Source organism: Bos indicus x Bos taurus, chromosome X (genome assembly GCF_003369695.1).
Source record: "Bos indicus x Bos taurus breed Angus x Brahman F1 hybrid chromosome X, Bos_hybrid_MaternalHap_v2.0, whole genome shotgun sequence".
In the NCBI taxonomy this organism is placed as follows: domain Eukaryota; kingdom Metazoa; phylum Chordata; class Mammalia; order Artiodactyla; family Bovidae; genus Bos; species Bos indicus x Bos taurus.
In genome coordinates this window covers 31,772,590-31,796,161 of record NC_040105.1, presented here as the reverse complement: position 1 = coordinate 31,796,161, position 23,572 = coordinate 31,772,590, and the positions used below count along the sequence as shown (strand labels likewise).

The 23,572-nt window shown below is 33.2% G+C and overlaps 1 protein-coding gene across 9 annotated transcripts in view; it reads left to right on the top strand.

Annotated features, from left to right (window-relative positions):
- DMD (dystrophin) overlaps window positions 1-23,572 on the top strand; it is a 2,656,945-nt gene that overhangs the window by 1,311,829 nt on the left and 1,321,544 nt on the right. For all 9 annotated transcript variants that reach the window (XM_027533579.1, XM_027533577.1, XM_027533571.1 and 6 more), the window contains 4 exons: window positions 8,056-8,178; window positions 10,752-10,889; window positions 13,615-13,767; window positions 14,628-14,810. In XM_027533579.1, the coding sequence (XP_027389380.1) occupies window positions 8,056-8,178; window positions 10,752-10,889; window positions 13,615-13,767; window positions 14,628-14,810 (597 nt within the window). The remainder of the gene's footprint in view (window positions 1-8,055; window positions 8,179-10,751; window positions 10,890-13,614; window positions 13,768-14,627; window positions 14,811-23,572) is intronic.

Below are 23,572 nucleotides of genomic sequence, written 5' to 3'. Positions count from 1 at the left end.
TTTTCATTTAATGTAGAATATATCAGGAAAAACACATGGTTGCATCTAATTTTATCTTAAATAGTGGCTTAATATGTGAAAAGTATAAATAATTTAAGGATATCTTAGATACTGTGACCTTCCAAAACATCAGTGGGAAATAAGTAATCCATCTTATGAATGTGACCTAAGAAATCTAAGATTCAATGGATTTGAGAATTTTAACTGAAAGTCAGTTTTCAATAATCAGCTTTATCAATACAAATACATTTATCTTTTTCCCCTTTGTAGTCTATTTCTAATGTAACACCTTCTCTGACAAAAGAGAACACTGTCTGTTAATTGGTACAGGTGTTCTTATTATACAAATATGTTTTTAGTAAAATTTTCTACAAAGATATTATTTTAAAAGGCATAGATGAAAACTTAGATAAATATATATAGCCATCACATAATTTTAAAGTATTACATATGGAATAATCACAGCCAAAATCCTCAAATAATAAATTAGTACCCAGACTTTGTATTACTCTACCTGCTAATTTTATTTCACTGAAATAAGCAAGTTGTTAGCCTACCAACAGAATTTCTATATTAACAACATTTTTTGCACATTTGTAATATCCTATCTCTGTAACAAAATTAGTTCTATTGGAACTTGGATAACACATTCCTTTTGTGATCATTTACAGTATTTTCAAAGTAGTTGTTAATTGAGTTTGGTGAGCAGGGTCATTTGCTAGAACTAACTAGGTCCTATTAGCATGACATTTAAAATGATTAAAGCGATTTAGTGATTTCTGACCATGATACTTTAAAAAAGGCAAATGATTCCTCCAATCAGTCAACAGATGTAAAAGTAATTATTCCTTGGACCAGAACTTTCAGATGTTTACCAGGGGTTGTGAGAGAGCCAGGGAGTTGCCCTATTTCTCCGTTAGATAGCCTGGTTAAAAAACATAGATCCTAATTCATCACTTTGTCCACTCCAACATGCTGACTCTCAGCATACGTTCTTATCTCTAGTTGTATCATCAGATAATTTTTTGTTGGTCTGTTATGCTTTAATATGAAAATGTCTAGTCTCCCTTAAAACAATGATTTTTGTACTTCTTCCTATTAAAAATAATTATAATTAAACAAAAACCAGAAATGGGAGATGAATAAAGGAATGAAGGGAGAAAGGAAGAAAGAAACAAGAAAAAGATAGACAGTTTTCCAGCTGTAATATTTTTAATTCATCAGTCTCCCCCTATGTTTTAGAGTTAAGTCCTTTCCTCTGCTATTTCAGTTGCTACTACTAAACGTATATAATCATGAGATAGAAAAGTATTTCAAGTTATTCTCAATAAAAAGTAGAAAGTGTGGTGATTATTGAACCACCAACATGTCTTAACCAATTAGTGTATTTTATATCCAAATCTAAAAGGTGTGACCATAACATTAATCTTATCAATTCAAAACCAACAGATATGCTATGTAATGTCTCTTAATTAGCTTTACAAATTTGGGAAGTTACCACAATTTCACATTTTTATCCTCACAGCATCAAAGATAAGCCAGTACCTGATCTAATATTAAAGAATGCAGCCAATGAAATGTCAGTTATCCAAGTCAGTTTGTTTTATCTTTAAAATATTATGTCTATGTTCCTTGGATATATCTCTTATGAATTTAAAATAAATCAATGAATAAATCTATAAACTACTTCATCTGATTACCTTTGTTTTAGATAGATCTTTCAGTACACTTATTTCCCTTTGTAAGTTTTCTTTCCTCTCCAGATATTTTGATTTGAAATAACTTTATATCATATCAGCACTGTGTCTTTTCTGTATCATAGGATGTTACTGATCCTTGAAACTTTATCCATTTTGATTTCCATAGATTATTCTTATTTAATTTTAAATCTATACCAATATTGTAATGATTAATAAATTTTCAAAGCTGCAGAATGGAAAGAGGAGGCTGATTTGAAGCAATTTTAAACCAATCTATAGCATTTGGAATATTCATTTTTAATTCAGGTTTCAGTGTAATTTGAATGTAGTGGCCGTATATCATGATTACTAAGATTACATAGTCCATATTAACAAATGTTTACTTTGCTCTCTGTGTAAACATAGTCTTTATTATGTTAGTGTACCTGTGCACGTTAGAAGTAATATTTAATCAAAAGAAAGCTTACATTTTAAAAATGATAAAGTGTATCTGAGTAACTTTGAATGCTTCCAATTTACAATGAATCAATTTGTAATTGATTTTGCTTTTTTCAGTCTGTTGTTGTTTGTTAACTTGTTATATAAATCACCATTAATGCTAAAACTTTAACAAAGCCTTAAATTTCATTAATCTTAAATCATACAGCAAAGCACAATTAATAGCTGTTAAGCAATCTGAAGCCACATTAAAAATCAAGGAAAACAAAGTGTTGTCTTTCTCAGTTTCTCTGTCTCTTCTTTCTTTTGTGTCCGTTGATCTATCTGTTTGATTATTAAACTACCCTATGTTTTACTTTATTTGTATTTTGTATGACTACACAGTCATGCTAAAGCTCTTAAGATGAAAAGGTAAGTAAAAAATTAAATCGTACAAAACCTATGCCTGGTTTGTACTTTCTGCTGAGATATTATAACTTTTTATTATTATTTTCTATGTATTCTAAAGCTTATCTTGTGTGCACTGTTGGAAGTATGATTTAATTGTGATTCTAGTTCTTCTTTGGTCATGTACTTTCTGTAAAGTCAGTAGAATTAATATATGCTTAAATTAAGATAATTTATCTACTATTGATTTCAATTTATTCAAATAATTTATCATAATACTGAATCAAAGAGGCAGGCCTTATATACTTTATATGACTTAAACTTTGATGACTCACCAATGAGCTATTACTCATGATTCTTTGCTTCCCTCATTTATTTTATAAAATTCCATAAGTATTACAAATTACAAAGCCAAGAAAGACCAAAGAATAACATGTAAAACTTATTGGTCAGAGAAGTTATGACCTAATGGTGAACCAGTGAACTCTTAAGGAAAAGCAATTAAATTTTCCCAACTTCTTGAAAAATATTAATTACATGGATGTCAAATGGCTGGTCTTATCCTGCCAATAGCATAGCTTAAATAACTGAGTTGAGTAGGTATGGTCATTTTGGTTATAAAATTAGTTACTGAATAATTTGATCTATTGGATGTTCTAAAATTAGTAATTTATAAAGCAAGCACATTTTATGTTTAAAAAATGAGTTCCTTTTGCTATGGAAAATACAGAATGATATAAGATGTATTCCCAACTTTAGGAGTTAGAAATCTACTGGGAAGACAAAATATAAACCCTTGAATGTTAAATACTATTACATTCTAGTATGTAAATACATACTGCAACACAATCTAGGATTACACATGAGGAATAGAGACTCCTAATAAAACCTCTCAAACCCATCCACATAAATGTTCCTATCTCCAGAGGGCTTCCTGAAAATCCCCATACGAAACATGTCTGAATACAGGTAAATGAGATGGACATTATAAAAAGTATCTAAATCCACTAAAATTTACTGAATAAAACATCAGCATTTTAACTCCTATTAGTAAAACATTACTTCTGTGAGATATTTTATACTAATAATGAACTTTTCGTTCTTCTCAATGTCATAGCCATAATAGTTGCTGTTGATCTGTACTGTGGCTAATGTGGCTACTATCAGTAAAGTAGCCACAGATTACATATGGTTATTGAGTATTTGAAATGTGGCTACTCCAAATTAAGTTGTGCTCTAAGTATAAAATACACTGTGGGTTTTCAATTCTTCACATGAAAAAATGAAAATAAAATACCTTATTAATAATTTTATAATGATTATAAGTTAAATAGTATTTTAGATATATTGGGTAAATACTAAATCCATCTGATGCTTTTCACTTTTTAATATGGCAACTAGAACATTGAAAATTAAATATATGACTTGCATAATATTTCTATATCGCTGCATACCTCTAGTAAACAAAGATCTTTGAATTCAGAGGAGAGAATTTACTTTAAATAGATAAAATGTTAGAGAATTATTCATGTGAAAAGTATCTTACTTCTAACATATACTCTAATACATCTAGCACTGGAGTGGGTAGCCTTTCCCTTCTCCAGGTGATCTTCCCAACCCAGGGATTGAACCCAGGTCTCCCATATTGCAGGCAGATTCTTTACCAGCTGAGCCACCAGGGAAGCTATACATCATTATCCTGCTTCTGTTTATATACTTTCAGCAGTGAGACACTCACCACTTTAAAATGAGTGCTTTAAAAAGACAAAAATTGCAGCACTAATTAGTTGTTTCTATATTAAACTAAAATTCAGGCTCCAAGTAATTTCTACCCAATTGATTCTAGTTGCTCACTTTGGAACTGCACAGAATAATTAAAATCTCTAATCCATGTAATAGTTTTTTAAGAAACAAATCCATGGTAGTCTTTGATCAGGAAATCTAGACTCTACACGTACTACTAATGAAGTCTAAGTTTACATTATCTTGCTTGAATAATTCATAACTAAGTACTAGTGTTTCCGAAAATCTATTTGTATCTACTTATATTATTTTTGTACTGAGTGGTGTCATGTTGCTGCTAGCATTTGGCCAGCAATTAGTATACATCCACGCATGAAGTGCTGGCTACTCCAGTCTCTTCAATTTTATACAATGGAAATTGTGTTACTTACAATTCCAGGTCATTCAAGAGCGCCTTCAAATTTTTCTTCCACTATTCCATGATTAGTCGTGCATTCACTTAATTTTTCAGGAAAATTTCATTTATAAGTGCCTTCTATGTACCAGAAATGACTCTAGGTTGAACAAGACAGACAAATTACTCATCTTTATGGGATGTTTGTGGAGCTCATCCCTCTCACCATGTGTTTTTTACATATTTGTTGATCTCCAAATAATTCCTGATGAAAATGCTGCACAGGGCCGAACTGGTGGAAAGCTTTTTGTCATCCTCCTTGACCCCACTATATTGATGCAGATTGATTTTTGTTGTTAAGAATATGACTTTACCAAACTGAAGTGTCAATTTTTCCATGTTTACCTTTAGAATTCCATGATTTTGTTAAATAAGTTGTTAAAATAAAAATGCCATGTCAACAAGTGTTTATTTTATCCTTCATAAACTGGACATTTTCAAAAGAGGAAGATACTGACTCGAGCCAATGGATGGGTACAAATTTGAAGGGAAACAGTAAAAGCCAATATCAGTTGAGCCTTTTATATACCAAACAACATTCTAACATATCTGATGCTCATAAAAGCTCTATGAGGTAGCTATTCTTCTTATCCTCACGTTACACATAAAGAAACAGAGGCTCAAAGAGGAGATAACTTGCCCCAAATCTCTCAGCTGCTCAGTGTTGGAGCTCAAGTCCAAACTAGCCATTCTCTTGCAGGAATTTTAGGCTCTTCACCAGAAGGTGAATGGAGAAGGCAATGGCACCCCACTCCAGTACTCTTGCCTGGAGAATCCCATGGACGGCGGAGCCTGGTGGGCTGCCGTCTATGGGGTCGCACAGAGTCGGACATGACTGAAGCGACTTAGCAGCAGCAGCACCACCACCACCACCACCACCAGAAGGTGAAAAACATTCTAATCCTTGAGGGAGAAATACTAGGAGTTCACCAATAGACCTGTAAGAAAGACCTGTATGGAACATTTAAATAAGGTTAGAAAGGTCCTTGGGACAAGATTAGGGGGAGCCTTGACTATCATGCTGGAGTTTGGACTTTATTTGACTTGTACTTCTTGAGCAGAGAAATAACATAATGAAAGCTGTGGTTCTGGAACATATTGACCTGATTACAGCCCACGGTATAGAACTGGTGAGGTGGGAAGCATTGTACATCTGTAAGGAGGTTTTTGCTATAGGTCTTGTGTGAGAACTAGGAGAGGTGGTATCTCAGAAAAGAAAGTGAATGATTCATGGTAAGTGAATTGACAAGTATTTGGTATTTATTAGACAATAGAGTGATGTGTTGGAAAATAGCCTGACTCATGTTTTAGACTTGGATGACTGAAAAAAATGACTTATATTTACAGAACTAGGGAAGTTAATGTTCTGAGCAGTTCTGGGCAAGATAATAAGCTCATTTCTAGACATGTTGAACTTAAGTGAGTAATCAGCTGGCTATGGAAGAGTCTAGATTGGAATTGAAAAGTGAGGTCACAGCTAAAGATAAATGACAGATATTATGAAAGTTATATTTAAGTTTTGGAAGATAGTACTCTTAGGGAAGGAGTATTGAGTTATTAATGCCCAAGTTCTGAGCCTTTGAAACTATTATATATGAATATATGGAGAAAGGATGAACTAGAGAGGAAGCACATGTAGGACTAAATCAGATTATCCATTATAGATAATGGACACATGTTATTTTGATATGCAAGTACTTAAAAAGTTATTTTAGGTATCATTTATCTTCATACATTCACAAAATCATATATATATATGTATATGTATAACAATGCAGTTACTCTTATTAAATCTTAGGAAATGTGAACAACTCAATAACATAGACACCATCAAATTAATACTGTGTAGTTATATTAAAGGCTATTATTCTTTATCTTTACAATATATTATATAATATATGATTTTAATGTATAGAAGTATGTTAATAATAGAGATGCGAACACCATTCAAATGCCTATTTATAATACTTCCAATCTGTACTGATTCTAGAACATATTATTATATTTCAGATATTTATTAGGATTTAAAAACTAGTATTGAAAATAAGGCACTTTAGAAAGACTCCATAAATACTCTCTGGCATGTATACAAGTACCTAGAAGATAAGTGTTTATTCATGTTTCCTGTGAGAATTTTTTCTTGTGAATAGCATTCAGTGGTTCACTTTTTCATTAGTAACTAAATACCTTTAGATATTCTTTTTTCCTTTGACACGTTCCCACATTGTCCTCTAGGAGATACTGTATAATAAAGAGTAAGACAAGCCTAGGAATCTCTTGGGGAAGAGTGGCAGGGGGAGGCGGGAACAACTTGATGAATATGTCATATTGGCATAAGACACTGGGTCTTTCCTAAATTATTTTTTCAAGTGGAAAATGTTTAGCTGTCAATAAAATAAGATTTTTATTTGTCACATGTGAGTTTTCCAAAGCTATCAGATATAAAATATTTTCTAATATTTTAATGCACAGGAATTGAATACAGAGGTACAGATGAATAGAATAAACATTTATATTATCAACTGAACTTTAATTTTTGCCTATTCTTTTGAATATATATTTGATTTTCACTGTAATTTCATTTATCAGTCCTCTTCAAGTGGTTTCTTTAGAAAAACAAGGGGTTAAAAAGATTTTTGAGACTATGGTAATTATGAATTTCAAAATCAAAGGAAATGTGATGTTTATGAAGTTGGAAAACATATATTCAGACTTTTCATTTGAGATATTAAGAGTTCATTTTTTTCATTTTTTTTTTCTTTTGGTGTGTGTGTGTGTGTGTGCTACCGAATACAGCATTCCTAAGACAAGCTAATGACATTGTCTTATGGGAGCATGCCTGTCAATTCTGCCATGTTAAAAATGTCATTTAAAATATCTAAGCAGATTGCTATGTATTTTTTCTGAGGATAAGGAGACAATTCTACATTTCCAACTGCTTTTACTGTTATTAGGTTAATGAGGCAATTTCTGATGAGATATTTACCCAAATGATATTTATATCAGAATATTTAAAATAAGATCAAATTCAACTTTAGGATATTAATAATTAGACCAGCCAAGTATATGGAAATTGACTTTTGCTGAAAAATCAGAATGATGAGTATTGCATTATTCTGCATGTATGTTCAGCTCTGATGATGTTAAATGTTTGTCTTTATTTGCATCCTCAGGTACTTTCCCAGTTGTATTTCAACACTTTCATAAAATATAATATGGAAACATAATGCATGTCATTATTTTAGCAACAGGAGGTTGAACAAATGCATTTTTTGGCTTATATTTCTAATAAAAAGTAATTTTGATTTAAATTAGCACTATCTTTTTTTTTAGGCCTCCATTCCTTTGAAGGAATTGGAGCAGTTTAACTCAGATATACAAAAATTGCTTGAACCACTGGAGGCTGAAATTCAGCAGGGGGTGAATCTGAAAGAGGAAGACTTCAATAAAGATATGGTAAATTGGTTGTGATAAAAGTGTGAATGAACTATGAATGAAATGAATAAATATTTCAAAGGAAACTAGATAATTCAAGTCTCCAACTAAATTCTCAGAGCATACCTTGTACATTTTGTGATTCTAATGATTTATTACAAATGCAAAGTATTGTTATTGAACTGTTATGAATGCCAAATTACTATGATATGGGCATACAGGAGTACTTATAGATTCTAATAAATCACCCAGCAATGTTTTGTCCATACTCAAAAGACAAAATGTAATGAATGGAAAAAAAAGTCAAATCAGAAAATAAATTAGAAACTTAATAATAATAATAATAAAAGCACAGACATCAGAGATGGCTGCTATTTTGCTTCAGTCCTATTTTTGGTAATGTAACATTTATTTTGGATAAGGGGCAATTATACATGATATAAACATTGTTTATTAAAACTTAACACAATGTAGTTTTACAAAAACATTTAACAAGTAGTATAGTATATATCTAAAATATGTGTAAATTCATGCTGCTTATTTCATGGGAAAAAAGAAATATAACCATGTGGGCTATTCCCAGACTCATAACTTTCTTCTTATACCCTGATTAATTTCAACATGTCTTTTACGTTTCTCTCTGGCTTGAATATTTCTGCCTCACATTCTTTTTCACTGACTTATTTTTTATCCTTACTCCTCTTCACAATTTCCTTTCCCCTGTCCACAACCATCACCTATATGGCATTATTAACCTTTATATATGTCATGCTAGAGATTTCTCAGACATGTATCAGTGCTAGAGACTTCTCAGACAGTGATTGAAAATGATATCAGAAGGTAAATTATAAGTTGTAGATAATAGGCACATGAAGCAATAGGAGAACCATTTTTACCAATCTTAGTTCTCGTTGGTATCATTTCTGACTTCCTGGAGCTGCCTAACTCAGTACTCCCTATGTATGGGTTTGATGATCTTGCCAACTCAGCTCATGGAAAGAAAGACCAGACAAACCTTTTTCTAAGATACCAAGTTACAACTACCTCTTATTCATGTCAAAGAAGAAACCAGAGGGCACCAAGGTGGAAAAGAATGCTTCTTACCTCTTGGGCTGCTCACCAACTCTGCCCTCTAGCTTTCAGCTGGTGTGGGGAAAGAAGTGCAGTAGGGTTTTTGTTTGTTCATTATTTTTGTCCTCAGTCCCAGGAAATGTTTCAGATTTTTAATGACATATTCTTAAAAGGAAGGTTTTTCAAAGACTATAAACATAAGTGCCTATTACATTATTTCATTAGACAAGTAACTGGCACATCTCAGATGAAAATCTCATTTCTTTAAAAAAATGGAATAGTTTCTCAGTTGTGTGTAGAAGTTAACATATGCATTAGAGATTTAAGTATGCAACATTGAATGCCACGGATGATTAGAAACACAAGCATGTCACATTTAAAAATTGTCTCCTTCCCTTAATTCATCAGAGTACCTTGGGTACTATTAAAAAGCAAACCTTCTTGATAGAAAGTATTTATATATTGCATTGAAAGAAAGATAGGAAATAGAAGTGAAACATCCAATGGTTACATATGCTACTCTGTTGGACAAACACTGTTTAAATAATTTTATTTCAAAATAAATAAAAATAATTTTATTAGAGTCTAAAGACCAAACTGCATATTAAAATATTTGAAGTCATTTTTATAATCCATATTTAATATTTACTTAATTGTATTTATTTTAAAATAACATGCATATGTGACTTATTTTTAGAAATTATCTGCAATATTTGACAGCAGTTGAGCACGTTTTTTCCTAAAGCTCTAATATTTGTTCTAGATTTGGTCATTTAGTTTCTGTAAAAGAAAAGAAAGAAAAGTTGCTCAGTCGTGTCTGACTCTTTGCAACCCCACGGACTGTAGCCTACCAGGCTCCTACATCCATGGGATTTTCCAGGCAAGAGTACTGGAGTGGGTTGCCATTTCCTTCTCCAGGGGATCTTCCCAACTCAGGGATTGAACCCAGGTCTCCCGCATTGCAGACAGACGCTTTACCATCTGAGCCACCAGGGAAGCTAGTTTATGTAAAACGGAACTTATTATATATAAATCAGTGTACACTTAAAACAATGCATTTTCACTTAGGAGTGTGTGTTAAATTTTAAAATTTTACAGTCTCACATTCACAGAGCCACATCTATATTCCTCTGTGAAATAACATTATATATAACAAGTTTTGTTTTCTTCTCCAAAGTTGTTTTTTGTTTTAATTTCTAGAAATGCATTAAAAATCAAAGCCCAAAGAATGCTTTCATAACAATTCACTTGTCTGAAATGATGTAGTAAATTGCTCCCCCATCTTTCTTCATACAACTCTAATCATATGTGTCATTTTGAAATAGGAGGAAACTTCTTTTAAAAGTTAAAGTATAGCATATTAAAAAAGAAACTCTGAGTGCAGTATCTTAGGATAGCATTCCCTGAAAATTTTAAATTGGATTTTTTTGTGTGTGTTTTAATAACATGTTTTATTATCTCTGTTAAAGATGTACAGCTTTTTTTAAACCAAAATGAAGACTGTACTTGTTGTTTTTAATCAGAGTGAAGACAATGAGGGTACTGTAAAAGAATTGTTGCAAAGAGGAGACAACTTACAACAAAGAATCACAGATGAGAGAAAGCGAGAGGAAATAAAGATAAAACAGCAGCTGTTACAGACAAAACATAATGCTCTCAAGGTATTAGAGCTAAAATTATAATATACCTTGCCTGTGTTTTTTTTCATGTACAGGATAAAATCTATTGTTCATAAATAAAATTTGCTTAAGAATCTTAGTCACCAGAAATACATATTTTTTTTTTCTGTTCAGTGTCTGTGCTTTAACAATTTTGAGTGCTGTCTTTGATTTTGAAAGATGTGTTGCTTAAAAATTTCAAGGTATTTACTTAGACACATTTTTCTGAGTAGTAATCAAAAGATATTAAATGCATCATTCATTGTGTTCATATATTTAATTTTGTAATACAATCTATTTTGTAAGTTATTTTGACATGTGTCTTGAAAAACCTGTTTAACTGTCAGCATAACCAATCTGTATATTTCTGAGGCTTTCTGCTCTTGATATTTTCTTGATTTAATTCAGAGTAGGTTCACTTTTTGGGATAACCTAATATTTGTTTAATAGTTCATTTTTTTCCAGTTAACTTCATTTTGCCTTAAAGAGAGTTATTCTTCGCAACTAACTAAACATTTAGAAGTCTAATTTCATTTGTATAGGAGTCCTCTAAAATAATCTTAATGTCCATGAGAAAGAACCGGTGCTCTCATTTTAACCAACATTAGTATAGAGCTTCAAGTACCCATGTGTCTCATCTGGAATTTCACAGCAAAGACAGAATAGAATATTGGTGTTTATATAATAATATCTAGAAAGTTCTTGAGAAGAGACGGGAGGACATGTGAAAGATTCTGTGAAATAACCTTTTATTTTTTAATGTGCTTTTCAATATTCACTATTTGCATGCATGGCTGATTTTCTAATACTGTTAATTGCTGAGCTTTTCATTGTAAATCACTCTTTTAGAGCTGTGTAGCCATGTAGGTGGATCCACCTTGTAGGTGAATAGACTCTGCTTTTTATATGCAAATAAGAGTATAAAACCTTTTCCCATATAGTCAGACAACCAAATAAACACTGCTGAGAATGTAATTACACAATATTGTGCCTGCAAGGAATCCACAAGGAAAGTCTAATTGGCCAGCAGGTGTTCTGAAGGTAACTGCTGATAAATATAGGAAATAGAAAAGGCCTCTTCCCTGAGGGAGTACAAGAGCAGGCCATAATGTGCTCAGAAAATCAGAAAGCTGTGTAATCCACACGCTTCCAACTGTGACCAAGCTTTTAGAAACATCTACACTGGTCATATGATGATATGTGTCCTACTGAACAGCAGTGTTTAATGGTTATCTGGCATACCTGTAAAGAAATCTCTATAATATCTCTTAATATCTTTACACATTACACACCACCTTGTGCTTAGGAAATAAAAGGAATTTCAGATTTGGCGACCACAAGCCCCTTCTCTTGGCGAAGATGTGAGTTGTGTCACCAGTAAGGCATGGCTCAACTCTCTTTCACGTGGCTGTATCTTGGTACCTTTGAAAAAAGCAGCATTCCATCTGGCTCATCCCAAGCATTTATTACCTCCATAGGAGGTTTAGAAATTCAACTGAAAATGTAAACTGTAGAAAATTTTACATCCCCAATTTTAAACAAAATGCAGAATGAAATCAAAATCAGTTTTCTCAGATATATGTTAAAAGCAATTAATGAAAATCAACACTTGCCACACCAATATACTAAATTCAGTAGTTGTTAATCTGCCAAGTGTTCAAGTCTAGTCCTTATGAAATATTTCAAAGAAGGTGAAACTTTCCAATGCAGTGAATATTTCAGCAGTTCTTTTATATTCACTCTTTTCTTTTGCTCCAGTTATATCTATACATGAAACCCTAATTGCTACTACTCTGAAGAAATGGAAACTGTATCCTGAGCTCTTATGTTCCCTTATAAAACATGTAAAATATATTCCCTTGTAAAATAGCATTACAACAAATTCTGTTGATCAAGGAAGACATTGGATGATCTTGTAAGGAGTAAGATGATTAATTTTCCCCTTTTGTGATTCATTAAAGTAGTCACCCTTATTTATCTCATCAGGTTGATTGAAAACCATGCACATTTCCTTTTCTAAATTTTATCATTTTGCATTTGGATTTGATGCCAATGAGAAAGTTTGCCATACAAGTCTTAAAAGAAAAATAATTTTTATGATATTTAAATTGTCATTTTCATGCATACTCACAGGCATACACTTTTCACACTTGAACATATATAGCTTGAAGCAATTTCTGTGATAACTAAAAACACTTTATGTTTCTAATCACAAAATATTCATGTCCTATGAAACGTTTTTGCAGACATTTCTAAAATTATGAATGTAAATAGCTTGGCTATATAAACTTAAAATTTTGAACCTAGTGCTGAAGATAGAAATTTTAGAATTTTTACCTATTTTAAAATTCAAATGCAAACTCAGCAAGTTTGTGCAAGTATGTAGTTACCTCAATTGAGTTCACATATTGAACAGTTTAACAAACTCTACACAGTAATTTATTTGATTCATTAAGAGTTAATTAAATATGAAAAGATTTCTAAACAAGTTTGAGCATACTAAGAAAAAATACTGAAAGTGCATTGTTCAGTTTTCTTAGCTTCATGTCATGGGTCCTGTCACATGAATACGTAATTTAATAATCTACTTGTATGGGTAACATTTAAATGTGAATTTAACTGAACCTGAACAAGAAGGTGAGGGAACCAAATTATTTTTAAATGACTACAGCCAGAAGTATAATATGCTTATATATTGATATTTTAATAATATCTGCACCATGAACAGGATTTGAGGTCTCAAAGAAGAAAAAAGGCTCTAGAAATTTCTCACCAGTGGTATCAGTACAAGAGGCAGGCTGATGATCTCCTGAAATGCTTGGATGACATTGAAAAAAAATTAGCCAGCCTACCTGAACCCAGAGATGAAAGGAAAATAAAGGTAATGTTGTTTTAGAATGTCAATCTCAGATTTGTTGCTACATTTTAATTTATTGAACTTAACCTGTACAGATCATGTTTTAAATGTTGATGTTGTTGTTTCTTCTATTAGTGTTCTCCCCAGTTTGAGGTGTTTCTCTGTATTTTGTTTTGTTTTAGTAAATGTATTGTATTGTTTTTCAATTGACATAATGTTGAATGAATAAAATGTTTTATTCTTAGACATTGTGAAATGAACTAGAAATGTTATATGTTTTCTGGTAAAATTGTAATTGACTCTGTGTATCTTTGTTCCAGATGAACAAATGACTTATCGGTATATGGACGACTTCTATCTCATGTTAGCACATTCATTTCATCAGAGCATCTTCTCACATCAGTGTCAAATCTCTATAGATTTATCTGTTGCATATTGTCTGAAGATGTTTTTTTCTGTTTTTTTACACTTTTTATTTTGCTTCATTCTCTGTTGAGTTCCTCAAAACTTTAAAAAGGAAATAAATTACTTATTCACTTACCCACTAAATTATATTCTATCTGGATGGTCCCTATTAATAATGAGTAATCACTTCGTTAATTTGGGTCAACCCCAAAAACACTAGAGGAATTGACAAAGAAATCTGTTAGATCAATTTCAATATTTTCTCAATTAGAGTGTCTAAAACTGAGCATTCAAATAAAAGCTGAAATAATATTTGGGTCCTTGAAGATGACAGTGTTGGCTTCCATACTTGTAACTTATGAACAGTGAAAATAAAATGAAGACAGCCTGTGAAATTTCTGGGACAGGTATGTGCTGGGATAGGTTGATTCATGTGGTTAGCTAACTGCCCTGGGCCCTGTATTGGTTTTGCTCAATAGGAAATTGATCGTGAGTTGCAGAAGAAGAAAGAGGAGCTGAATGCAGTGCATAGGCAAGCTGAGGGCTTGTCTGAGGATGGGGCAGCAATGGCAGTGGAGTCAACTCAGATCCAGCTCAGCAAGCGCTGGCGGGAAATTGAGAGCAAATTTGCTCAGTTTCGAAGACTCAACTTTGCACAAATTGTGAGTTGTTACTGGCAAACCTATATGTGTTTGCAACTACTACTCTAACAACAGAGGCCTACTAACCAAAAGGAAAAAAAAATCTGGGTGCAATTTCAAAGTTCTAATCTGCATTCTGAAAGTGGGCAGTTTCCCCTACCTTTGGGCTTCCCTAACCCCAGTGGTTAGTTTTTCAGATTAAAAACGTAATCTATTAATAGAGCATAGGAAAGAGTGCCCTTATCAAAAATGAGAAATACATCTTAATTTCTTTTGCCACATCATTTTTTCATAACATTAGCAGTGTGAATTTGTCAATTTACCATAACATTTACTTTATTTCAGCATCTAATCCAAAAATATGCATTGCTTTCCTGAGACCATCCCATGCTAATTTTACTTTCTTAATGTATACATGGTAAACAATAAATCTTTTGTGAAAGAACTTATATCAACTTGCACAAGGACTTCTTATCTCATGACTTAAACATTATAGTTTAGTCCTCACACCTGGCTTATCTATTTGATGGGTTAAAAAGTTTATAGAAGGATTGTATGCCTAGTGAGATCATTAATAATTGATAGCAGGTTGAGAATATAAAATATTGTTACTACTGAAATATCATAAGCCAAGAGGTGAAGAAACCACTGTTCTCTTTCAAACAACTGTATGGAAATTTTATGATTCTGTCTTTAAAAATGCAAGTCACAATCATAAGCTTGATCTTTTTAGAACTGTATTTGTAATAGAGTATAAACCATAGGGATTTTCTAGCAGATACATTTTTGTTGCTATTCTGAGAGATTGTAAAGTGAAGTGAAATAATCACCACTCTGTTATTATGCAAATACAGTGCTCCTCACAAAACCAGGGTGTGAAAGTCTGCAAAATGAGGCTTTATAATTATGTTAGGTTAACTTACATGAAACCGACAGATATTCAACCCTCTTTGACCTAGTTGATGACAGTTTTATTTGTTTCAACTCCTAGATGAGACTTAGTTGGGTATTTCTTCTTTGATATTGTTGATTCCATTTAATATGGGATGAATGATTGAATATGTCTTAGACAATTAGCATAACTGTTTTCTAAGCATATAATTTTGTTAATGTTGCTTATTAACTCGGTGAAAAATACTCCATATTATCACTACTTCTTTTAAATGCATTAGAAAAATCCTTGCATACACTGTTTTCTAAGAACTCCAAGTACTTTAATATTTAATAGCAGCTGAATATTCTGAGAAATTGGAAGTAGTAATATAAGGTATGTTTAAACTGTAATATATTGCAGTTGAAGTCCAATTCTAGCTGATTGAATGTTTCAGCCTATTATCTTTTGTATTAGATATTATGAATATAATATGTCATAAATCACTCAAGCTTACACTAACAGAAAGCTTGTGCCAATGGATGCAAAATGAATTGAAAGATTAAGGCAACATAAAGAAAATTTAAGTAAAATATTTTTGCCTCCATTTAATACATCATTTAAGTCCTTTGCTTTGAATTATCTTACTACTCACTATTTTCTCCAATTCCATTTCCCCTATGTCTTGACACAAGCTATATGCAGGGTTAATTTTTTTTTTTTACAACTTTGTCAAGGTAAGTTATTAACACTTTATAGTTAAATAGACACAGTATCAAAACCCTAAACCACTCACTTAAAATACCATTGTGTACCTGCATATAATAGACTCTCAACAAATATTTGTAAAACATAATAAAGATTGCTGAGGTAAAGTAAGGATAAGTGAACCACTATAAAACTTTTGAAATAAATATTCATAAAATATATTTTCTTCAGAAACCATTTCTTCTTGATTTTTATATCTGAAGGATCCCAAAATACAGATGATGCATGGCTTGGGGAAAAAGTTGTATGTTAATTTTCCATGATAAAACAAGTAAGAACAATATACATGAAGAATAATCAATTTAATATTACAATTATATTTAGCCTTGGATTTTTATTAGATCTGAAATTTGATAGATTGATAGATCAAAGATGTATATAGTCCACTGATTGCTAATAAATGTTAAAAAAACTTATTTCACATATCGACTGGTTTAGAGTCATCTTTCCCAATTAATCTACAGTGAGAACATTTGAGACAGCCACAAGCAAACGTCTTAACTAAGAGTTATGTTTGGGATAATCTTACCATGGCCCTGATGTAGCACAGGTAGTCAGAGCTTCCAAATTTCTTTCCTCCCCTTGCATTTCCCTTTTCTATTTCTATAATTATTTCTTCTCAAATGTCCCTTTATGTTATTTCTGTATATGAATTCTAGATTTCTATGGATTTTCAGTTAGTCTTTCATATCTTAGAAGTGGCAATTCAAGATTTTAGGCGGTACTATGAAGTGCTTAATATTTGAGAACTGAATTTAAAATGAGAAATTAATTGTATTCATTTCAGAGATAAAGACTCAGAAATAAACTAAGCGGTGTAAAATTAGATACTTCAGGGACTAGGTCCAGATCAGAGTTACATATGACCATAGTAAAGCTCAGAAAAACCCTGGTACTTGGGTCTCAGGTAGCCATGGGGCAGCCCCGGGCCAGGCAAGAGTGTAGACCAAAGCCAAGAAGAGAGTGTCTACAAATGATTGTCCTCAGGATAATCCTGGAGACCATAAAGAAGGGAAAACAGACTGAGAGAAAGTGAGTAAGATTTTCTTCAGGTACTGAGCATGTTGAAGCTCCTGCCCTAGTTAGGATTACACGGCATTTCTAATATGGTTCCGTTGACTTGCAGACCTGGCTGTTCACTGAAGACCAAACAATGACTGTAAACTGAACATGAGGAATGTTTTCTGTAAGATATTTTACAACAGTGATCTAGTAAAATAGACCACTCCCTGGGGTGAATGGCCCTGTGAATCCCATTGATTCCATCTGCTGGCTGTATGATCACCAGTCTCTTCCAGCCTGGTTTCTTGCATTTCTACCATGGGGATGAGGATGTTTATAATAATAAAATATGGTAGTATTTGTAAAAAAAAAAAAACAGCTACATTATGGAGGTTAACTGAAGTTAAGTGAATCAATAGTTTTTTCTTCTTCTTCTTCCTTTATATAAGTTAACATTGGAATGAGACACATTATTTTAAAATGTAGAGTATATTTGTGAATCATGAAGAGGATTGGGATGAGTAGGTCTCATAGGTTTAAAATATTATTAACAACAGGTAGATCTATTTTGTTCAATGTAAATTAAAAATTAGATTTCATAGTTCTTGGCAAGTAGTTTTGTCTAGAGTTACATAGTATTTGTGGGAAATTTCATGCAAAGCTGTTGATTCTGCCAATGAAGGCATAATTTTCCATAAACTTGGCAATAGAGCATTAGCTAAATTATTTTCTGTAGAAAGGTAAAGAAAGAGGAGGAAAAATATAAAGGCTTTTAAAATATAATAGAGAACTATGCCAGAGAAGGCGCTGGCACCCCACTCCAGTCCTCTTGCCTGGAAAATCCCATGGACGGAGGAGCCTGGTGGGCTGCAGTCCATGGGGTTGTGAAGAGTCGGACACGACTGAGCAACTTCACTTTCACTTTTCACTTTCATGCATTGGAAAAGGAAATGGCAACCCACTCCAGTATTCTTGCCTGGAGAATCCCAGGGACGGGGGAGCCTGGTGGGCTGCCGTCTATGGGGTTGCACAGAGTCAGACACGACTGAAGCGAATTAGCAGCAGCAGCAGAAAACTATGCATAATTTTATCAAGGTTAATTGTAATATTTAACAGTTAACCTCAGAGATCCCAAGAAAATCCACCACAAAATTTCACAATGAGGATATGCAACAACCTTATGCGAAACTCCTGAGCAAAATAAGCTCACAGGTTAAAATTTAAATGGATATGAAAAAATGCTTTCTGTAAGTGATGTTAACATGCCCAAATTAAAAGGAGTATGCACACCTGAAGAAATTAGAGATAAGAAGACAGTAAAGGACATGAAAATGCTTTTTTAATGTTCAAAAAGATTTCGAAAATAAAGATAGAATGGAATTCTTATAATAACAACAAGCCATTTTGAAAAGTGAATAGGAAACTGATAACATAGAATCTAGAAATTAACATGTAATTATTGAAATAATAGCTCAACTTTTTAAATGGTGGGTTCGTTATAGAAGAAAAGGAATATATTAATTGAAAGATGCTGAGGAAATTTTTGCTTTGCTGAAAATAGCAGAAGATGGAGAGGATAGAATAAAAAGCTCAAACATATGCCTGAAAAGAGTTCCAGATTGATAAAGTGGAGAGCCAGGGGAAGAGACATTATTTTATATAAATGACTGACATTTAACAAGATTGAATAAATCTCAATTTACATGAGACCTCAAATTGAATAAAGCTCAATTTGCATGAGTCCTCAAACTGAATGAAACTCAACCAGTTTGTAATAAATAAAAACAAGTTCACAACCAGCAAAGTCTGAGTGAAACTCAGAACATCAGTGATCAGGAAGGTCACCATAAAAGCTGCTAAGGACCAAAAGCAGAAAGCTCCATAGACTGGCCAACTTGTCCTCAATAATAGGTGTTAGAAGACACTAGGATAATGTTCAAGGTGAATGTTCAAAAGAATCCTGTAAACAGTGATTCAAGAATGAAGACAAACTATTTTCAGATATACAAACACTATATTTTCAAATAAATGAACACTGTTTATAACCTATAGCTTCTCACTGAAAAAATTACTAAACAATATACTAGTGTAAAACAGAACACAGAACCACAGAGAAGTAGCAAGCTATATAAAGGTATATAACATTAGTTTATATGTATAAAAAACAAACTTAAATCTTGTAATTAGCCACTAAAATTGTGGCAATTGCTGCAAAGGAAAACATAGAGTTCTATTAGAATATTAAAGTGATTTGATCTCACAATAATGAAAATACAATAAATACAAGGTTATTTCTAGATGGTAGCAGCAAATATAAGGTTTGTGCCTATTGTGTTCAATATGAATTATTGCCAGTTATCATGTTTATAAGGAAAAAAATGTAGTAAACCTTTGGAATAGGCAATATATGCATGACCTGTCTCAGGGAGAGGAGAAAAAAATTTTAAAAATATAAAATACAAAAATACATCTTATTGAAAGAAGGAAAAGAAATGTCCTTTTCTAAATATGACAACCCCCATTTGCTCTGGATATCCTATGACTTCAAAGACTAAGTAAATAATACTGATATCTGACAATTTACCTCTGACAACTTTTTATTCAGCTTTTATTTTAGAACCCTAACAGGTATTTCACACATAAAATAGCCAAGTCAAGAATAATTAATTTTCACTCCTATATAAATGGCTCCTACCAAACTCTGCAGCTGTTAGTAAATTCCCTTTAACTTAGGTCCAAAATCTAAACATCATCCATGATTCCTCCTTATTTCTATATTATGCATGGAATTCACTTCAAATTCTGTTGGCTCTACCTGCAAAATACATCTTTAATTGGACCACTCCTCAGAAACTTTATTGCAGAAACCCTTGACAACACTGTATTCTCTCTCATCTCAATTACTTCAGCAGCCCGCTAGTCCTTATTTCCCATGTTTACCCACCTACATTATAGTCTCCTTGGTGAAATCAGAGAATTCCTAAAAGTATATGTGGGATTCTGTCAAGCCTCTGCTGCTTATTACAATTCTAATGAAATTTTATGAGTTTCTGCATAGCTTGGTCCCTGCCTACTATTCCTATTACTCCAACTTTATCTCCCTTTTGGCATTCTCCTAATACAGAGGCTTTAAAGTGTCCTGTATACTTAAACTGCTGCTGCTGCTGCTAAGTCGCTTCAGTGGTGTTTGACTCTGTGTGACCCCATAGACAGCCAACCAGGCTTCCCGTCCCTGGGATTCTCCAGGCAAGAACACTGGAGAACAAGAACACTGGAGTGGGTTGCCATTTCCTTCTCCAATGCATGAAAGTGAAAAGTGAAAGTGAAGTTGCTCAGTCGTGCCCGACTCTTAGTGACCCCACTTAAGCACATAGCATCATTTCTATCTCAGGACCTTTGTATATACTGTCTCTTTATGGAATATTTTTCAAGTAGACTTTCGTATAGATACTAAAACTTAGCCATCCTTTCATTTACAAGCTGAAATTAGAGGCTTCCCTGGTTGCTCAGATGGTAAAGTCTACCTGCAATGCAGGAGACCTGGGTTCGATCATCCCTAGATCCCTAAGGAATATTCCCTGGAGAAGGGAATAGCGACCCACGCCAATATTCTTGCCTGGAGAATTCCATGGACAGAGGAGCCTGGCAGGCTACAGAACAATTAGAACTTGGTAGAATTTAGACAGGCAATACTTAATAGGTATTTTTTTTCTATTTTAAAAATATTGTATACTCATGGTAATTATACATGCCAACTGTGAGTTTAAGATATCTGTTCAGAACAGCAAATTTTAGTACAGTTACTTCTGGAAGTGCATATACTGAGAAAAGACAAAGTTCTCGAAACTTAACACTGAGGAGGTAAAGACTGAATATGAGGTTGAGGATAATAATGTATTGCAAAGGATAGCTTTTACTACATCAGAGTAAATTGTAGTAAGGAATTTACTTAAAAGCATACATTGCCAAAATACACAACTTCTTGAAAAGCTGATAGAAATCTGTCAGTAGATTTATTTAAAAGTTTCAAGAAATGTGTTATACAAGTTAGCTCTAAAGTGAATACTTTGTAAAATGGGAATATTTACAGTATAAACTTTCATCCACTAATTTTTAAAAATTGTTTGAATTTGAACAGAACTTTATGTTTACAAAATATGTTCACATGTATCTTGTTCACTCCCCCCAATAACCCTCTCAAGTATTATTTTAATTGTCATTTTACAGAAAGGAGACATAATTTAAATAAAGTTAAGGAAATTGGCCAAGGGTGCATGAGCAAATTGGAAGACACCTAACTTGAACTCAGCGCTTCCCAAGATATGGTGGGAGTTATTCAAAATAAAGAAAACAAAAAATCTAGTGTCCAAATAAATTTGAGAAACACTGGATTAAGCAAAGTTTCCTTAGTCTAGAATCTTCCAGGGCTTTTGATATGTAAATGTGATTATGAATTTCTGTGAGAGGAATAGATTCTGCAGACTTTCACATCTGGATAGTTGTAATACAAAGAGGGAAATTTCATTTCAGTTTTAAGATTCTATTTGAGTGATTGTGAAGAACTAATGTTCTTCAGGGGGAAAAATGGGGAAAAAAACATCACTTTATCATTATGGTTTTGTTGTTTTAGATTTTCTTAAAATGAAGCAGAGATGTACAAAAAAGTAATCACAGAACTGATTGCCATCACCGTATGTCTGAACCTAGATTTGATTCAGCACTACTATTTTCTTGTACATTTGCTGCTTATCACATTATGATAGCCATTTAATGGTGACAACAAACTTTTTGCATAATTGCTACATAGATTTTTTTCTTTGCCTTTAAATCAAAACAAAGATCATCAGCTGCCAATGCAATATCCTTGGGAATATTGGTAATATAAATAATTTTCATATTTAGAGACAGAGTGCTCTTTAGTAAACAGAGTTGTGAGTATAAAAGATGAATACTGGTTGCTAAGGGAAGTGGACCAGGAGGTAGCTGCTTATAAAATTTTCCTTCTCTGAGCTGCAATTTTTTAATTAACATCACATGAGTTAAGAAAAAATAGATCACTCAAGATTCTATGTTTCTCTAGACTGCTATGATCATAATAGTCATTGCCATTTCTATAATAATTTTTTCTGGTCTTTAGTTTATGTAAGACAATCAGCTTAATGGTTGTTTAGTAAATAGAGTATGTTAGTTTCAGTTCAGTCACTCAGTCGTGTCCGACTCTTTGCGACCCCATGAATCACAGCACGCCAGGCCTCCCTGTCCATCACCATCTCTCAAAGTCCACTCAAACTCACATCCATTGAGTCGGTGATACCATCCAGCCATCTCATCCTCCTCCTGCCCCAATCCCTCCCAGCATCAGAGTCTTTTCCAATGAGTCAACTCTTCGCATGAGGTGGCCAAAGTACTGGAGTTTCAGCTTTAGCATCATTCCTTCCAAAGAAATCCCAGGGCTGATCTCCTTTAGGATGGACTGGATGGATCTCCTTGCAGTCCAAGGGACTCTCAAGAGTCTTCTCCAACACCACAGTTCAAAGGCATCAATTCTTCGGTGCTCTGCCTTCTTCACAGTCCAACTCTCACATCCATACATGACCACAGGAAAAACCATAGCCTTGACTAGATGGACCTTTGTTGGCAAAGTAATGTCTCTGCTTTTGAATATGCTATCTAGGTTGGTCGTAACTTTTCTTCCAAGGAATAAGCGTCTTTTAATTTCATGGCTGCAGTCACCATCTGCAGTGATTTTGGAGCCCCTCAAAATAAAGTCTGACACTGTTTCCACTGTTTCCCCATCTATTTCCCATGAAGTGATGGGACCAGATGCCATGATCTTCGTTTTCTGAATGTTGAGTTTAAGCCAACTTTTTCACTCTCCACCTTCATTTTCATCAAGAGGCTTTTTAGTTCCTCTTCACTTTCTGCCATAAGGGTGGTGTCATCTGCATATCTGAGGTTATTGATATTTCTCCCGGCAATCTTGATTCCAGCTTGTGTTTCTTCCAGTCCAGCATTTCTCATGATGTACTCTGCATATAAGTTAAATAAGCAGGGTGACAATATACAGCCTTGACGTACTCCTTTTCCTATTTGGAACCAGTCTGTTGTTCCATGCCCAGTTCTAACTGTTGCTTCCTGACCT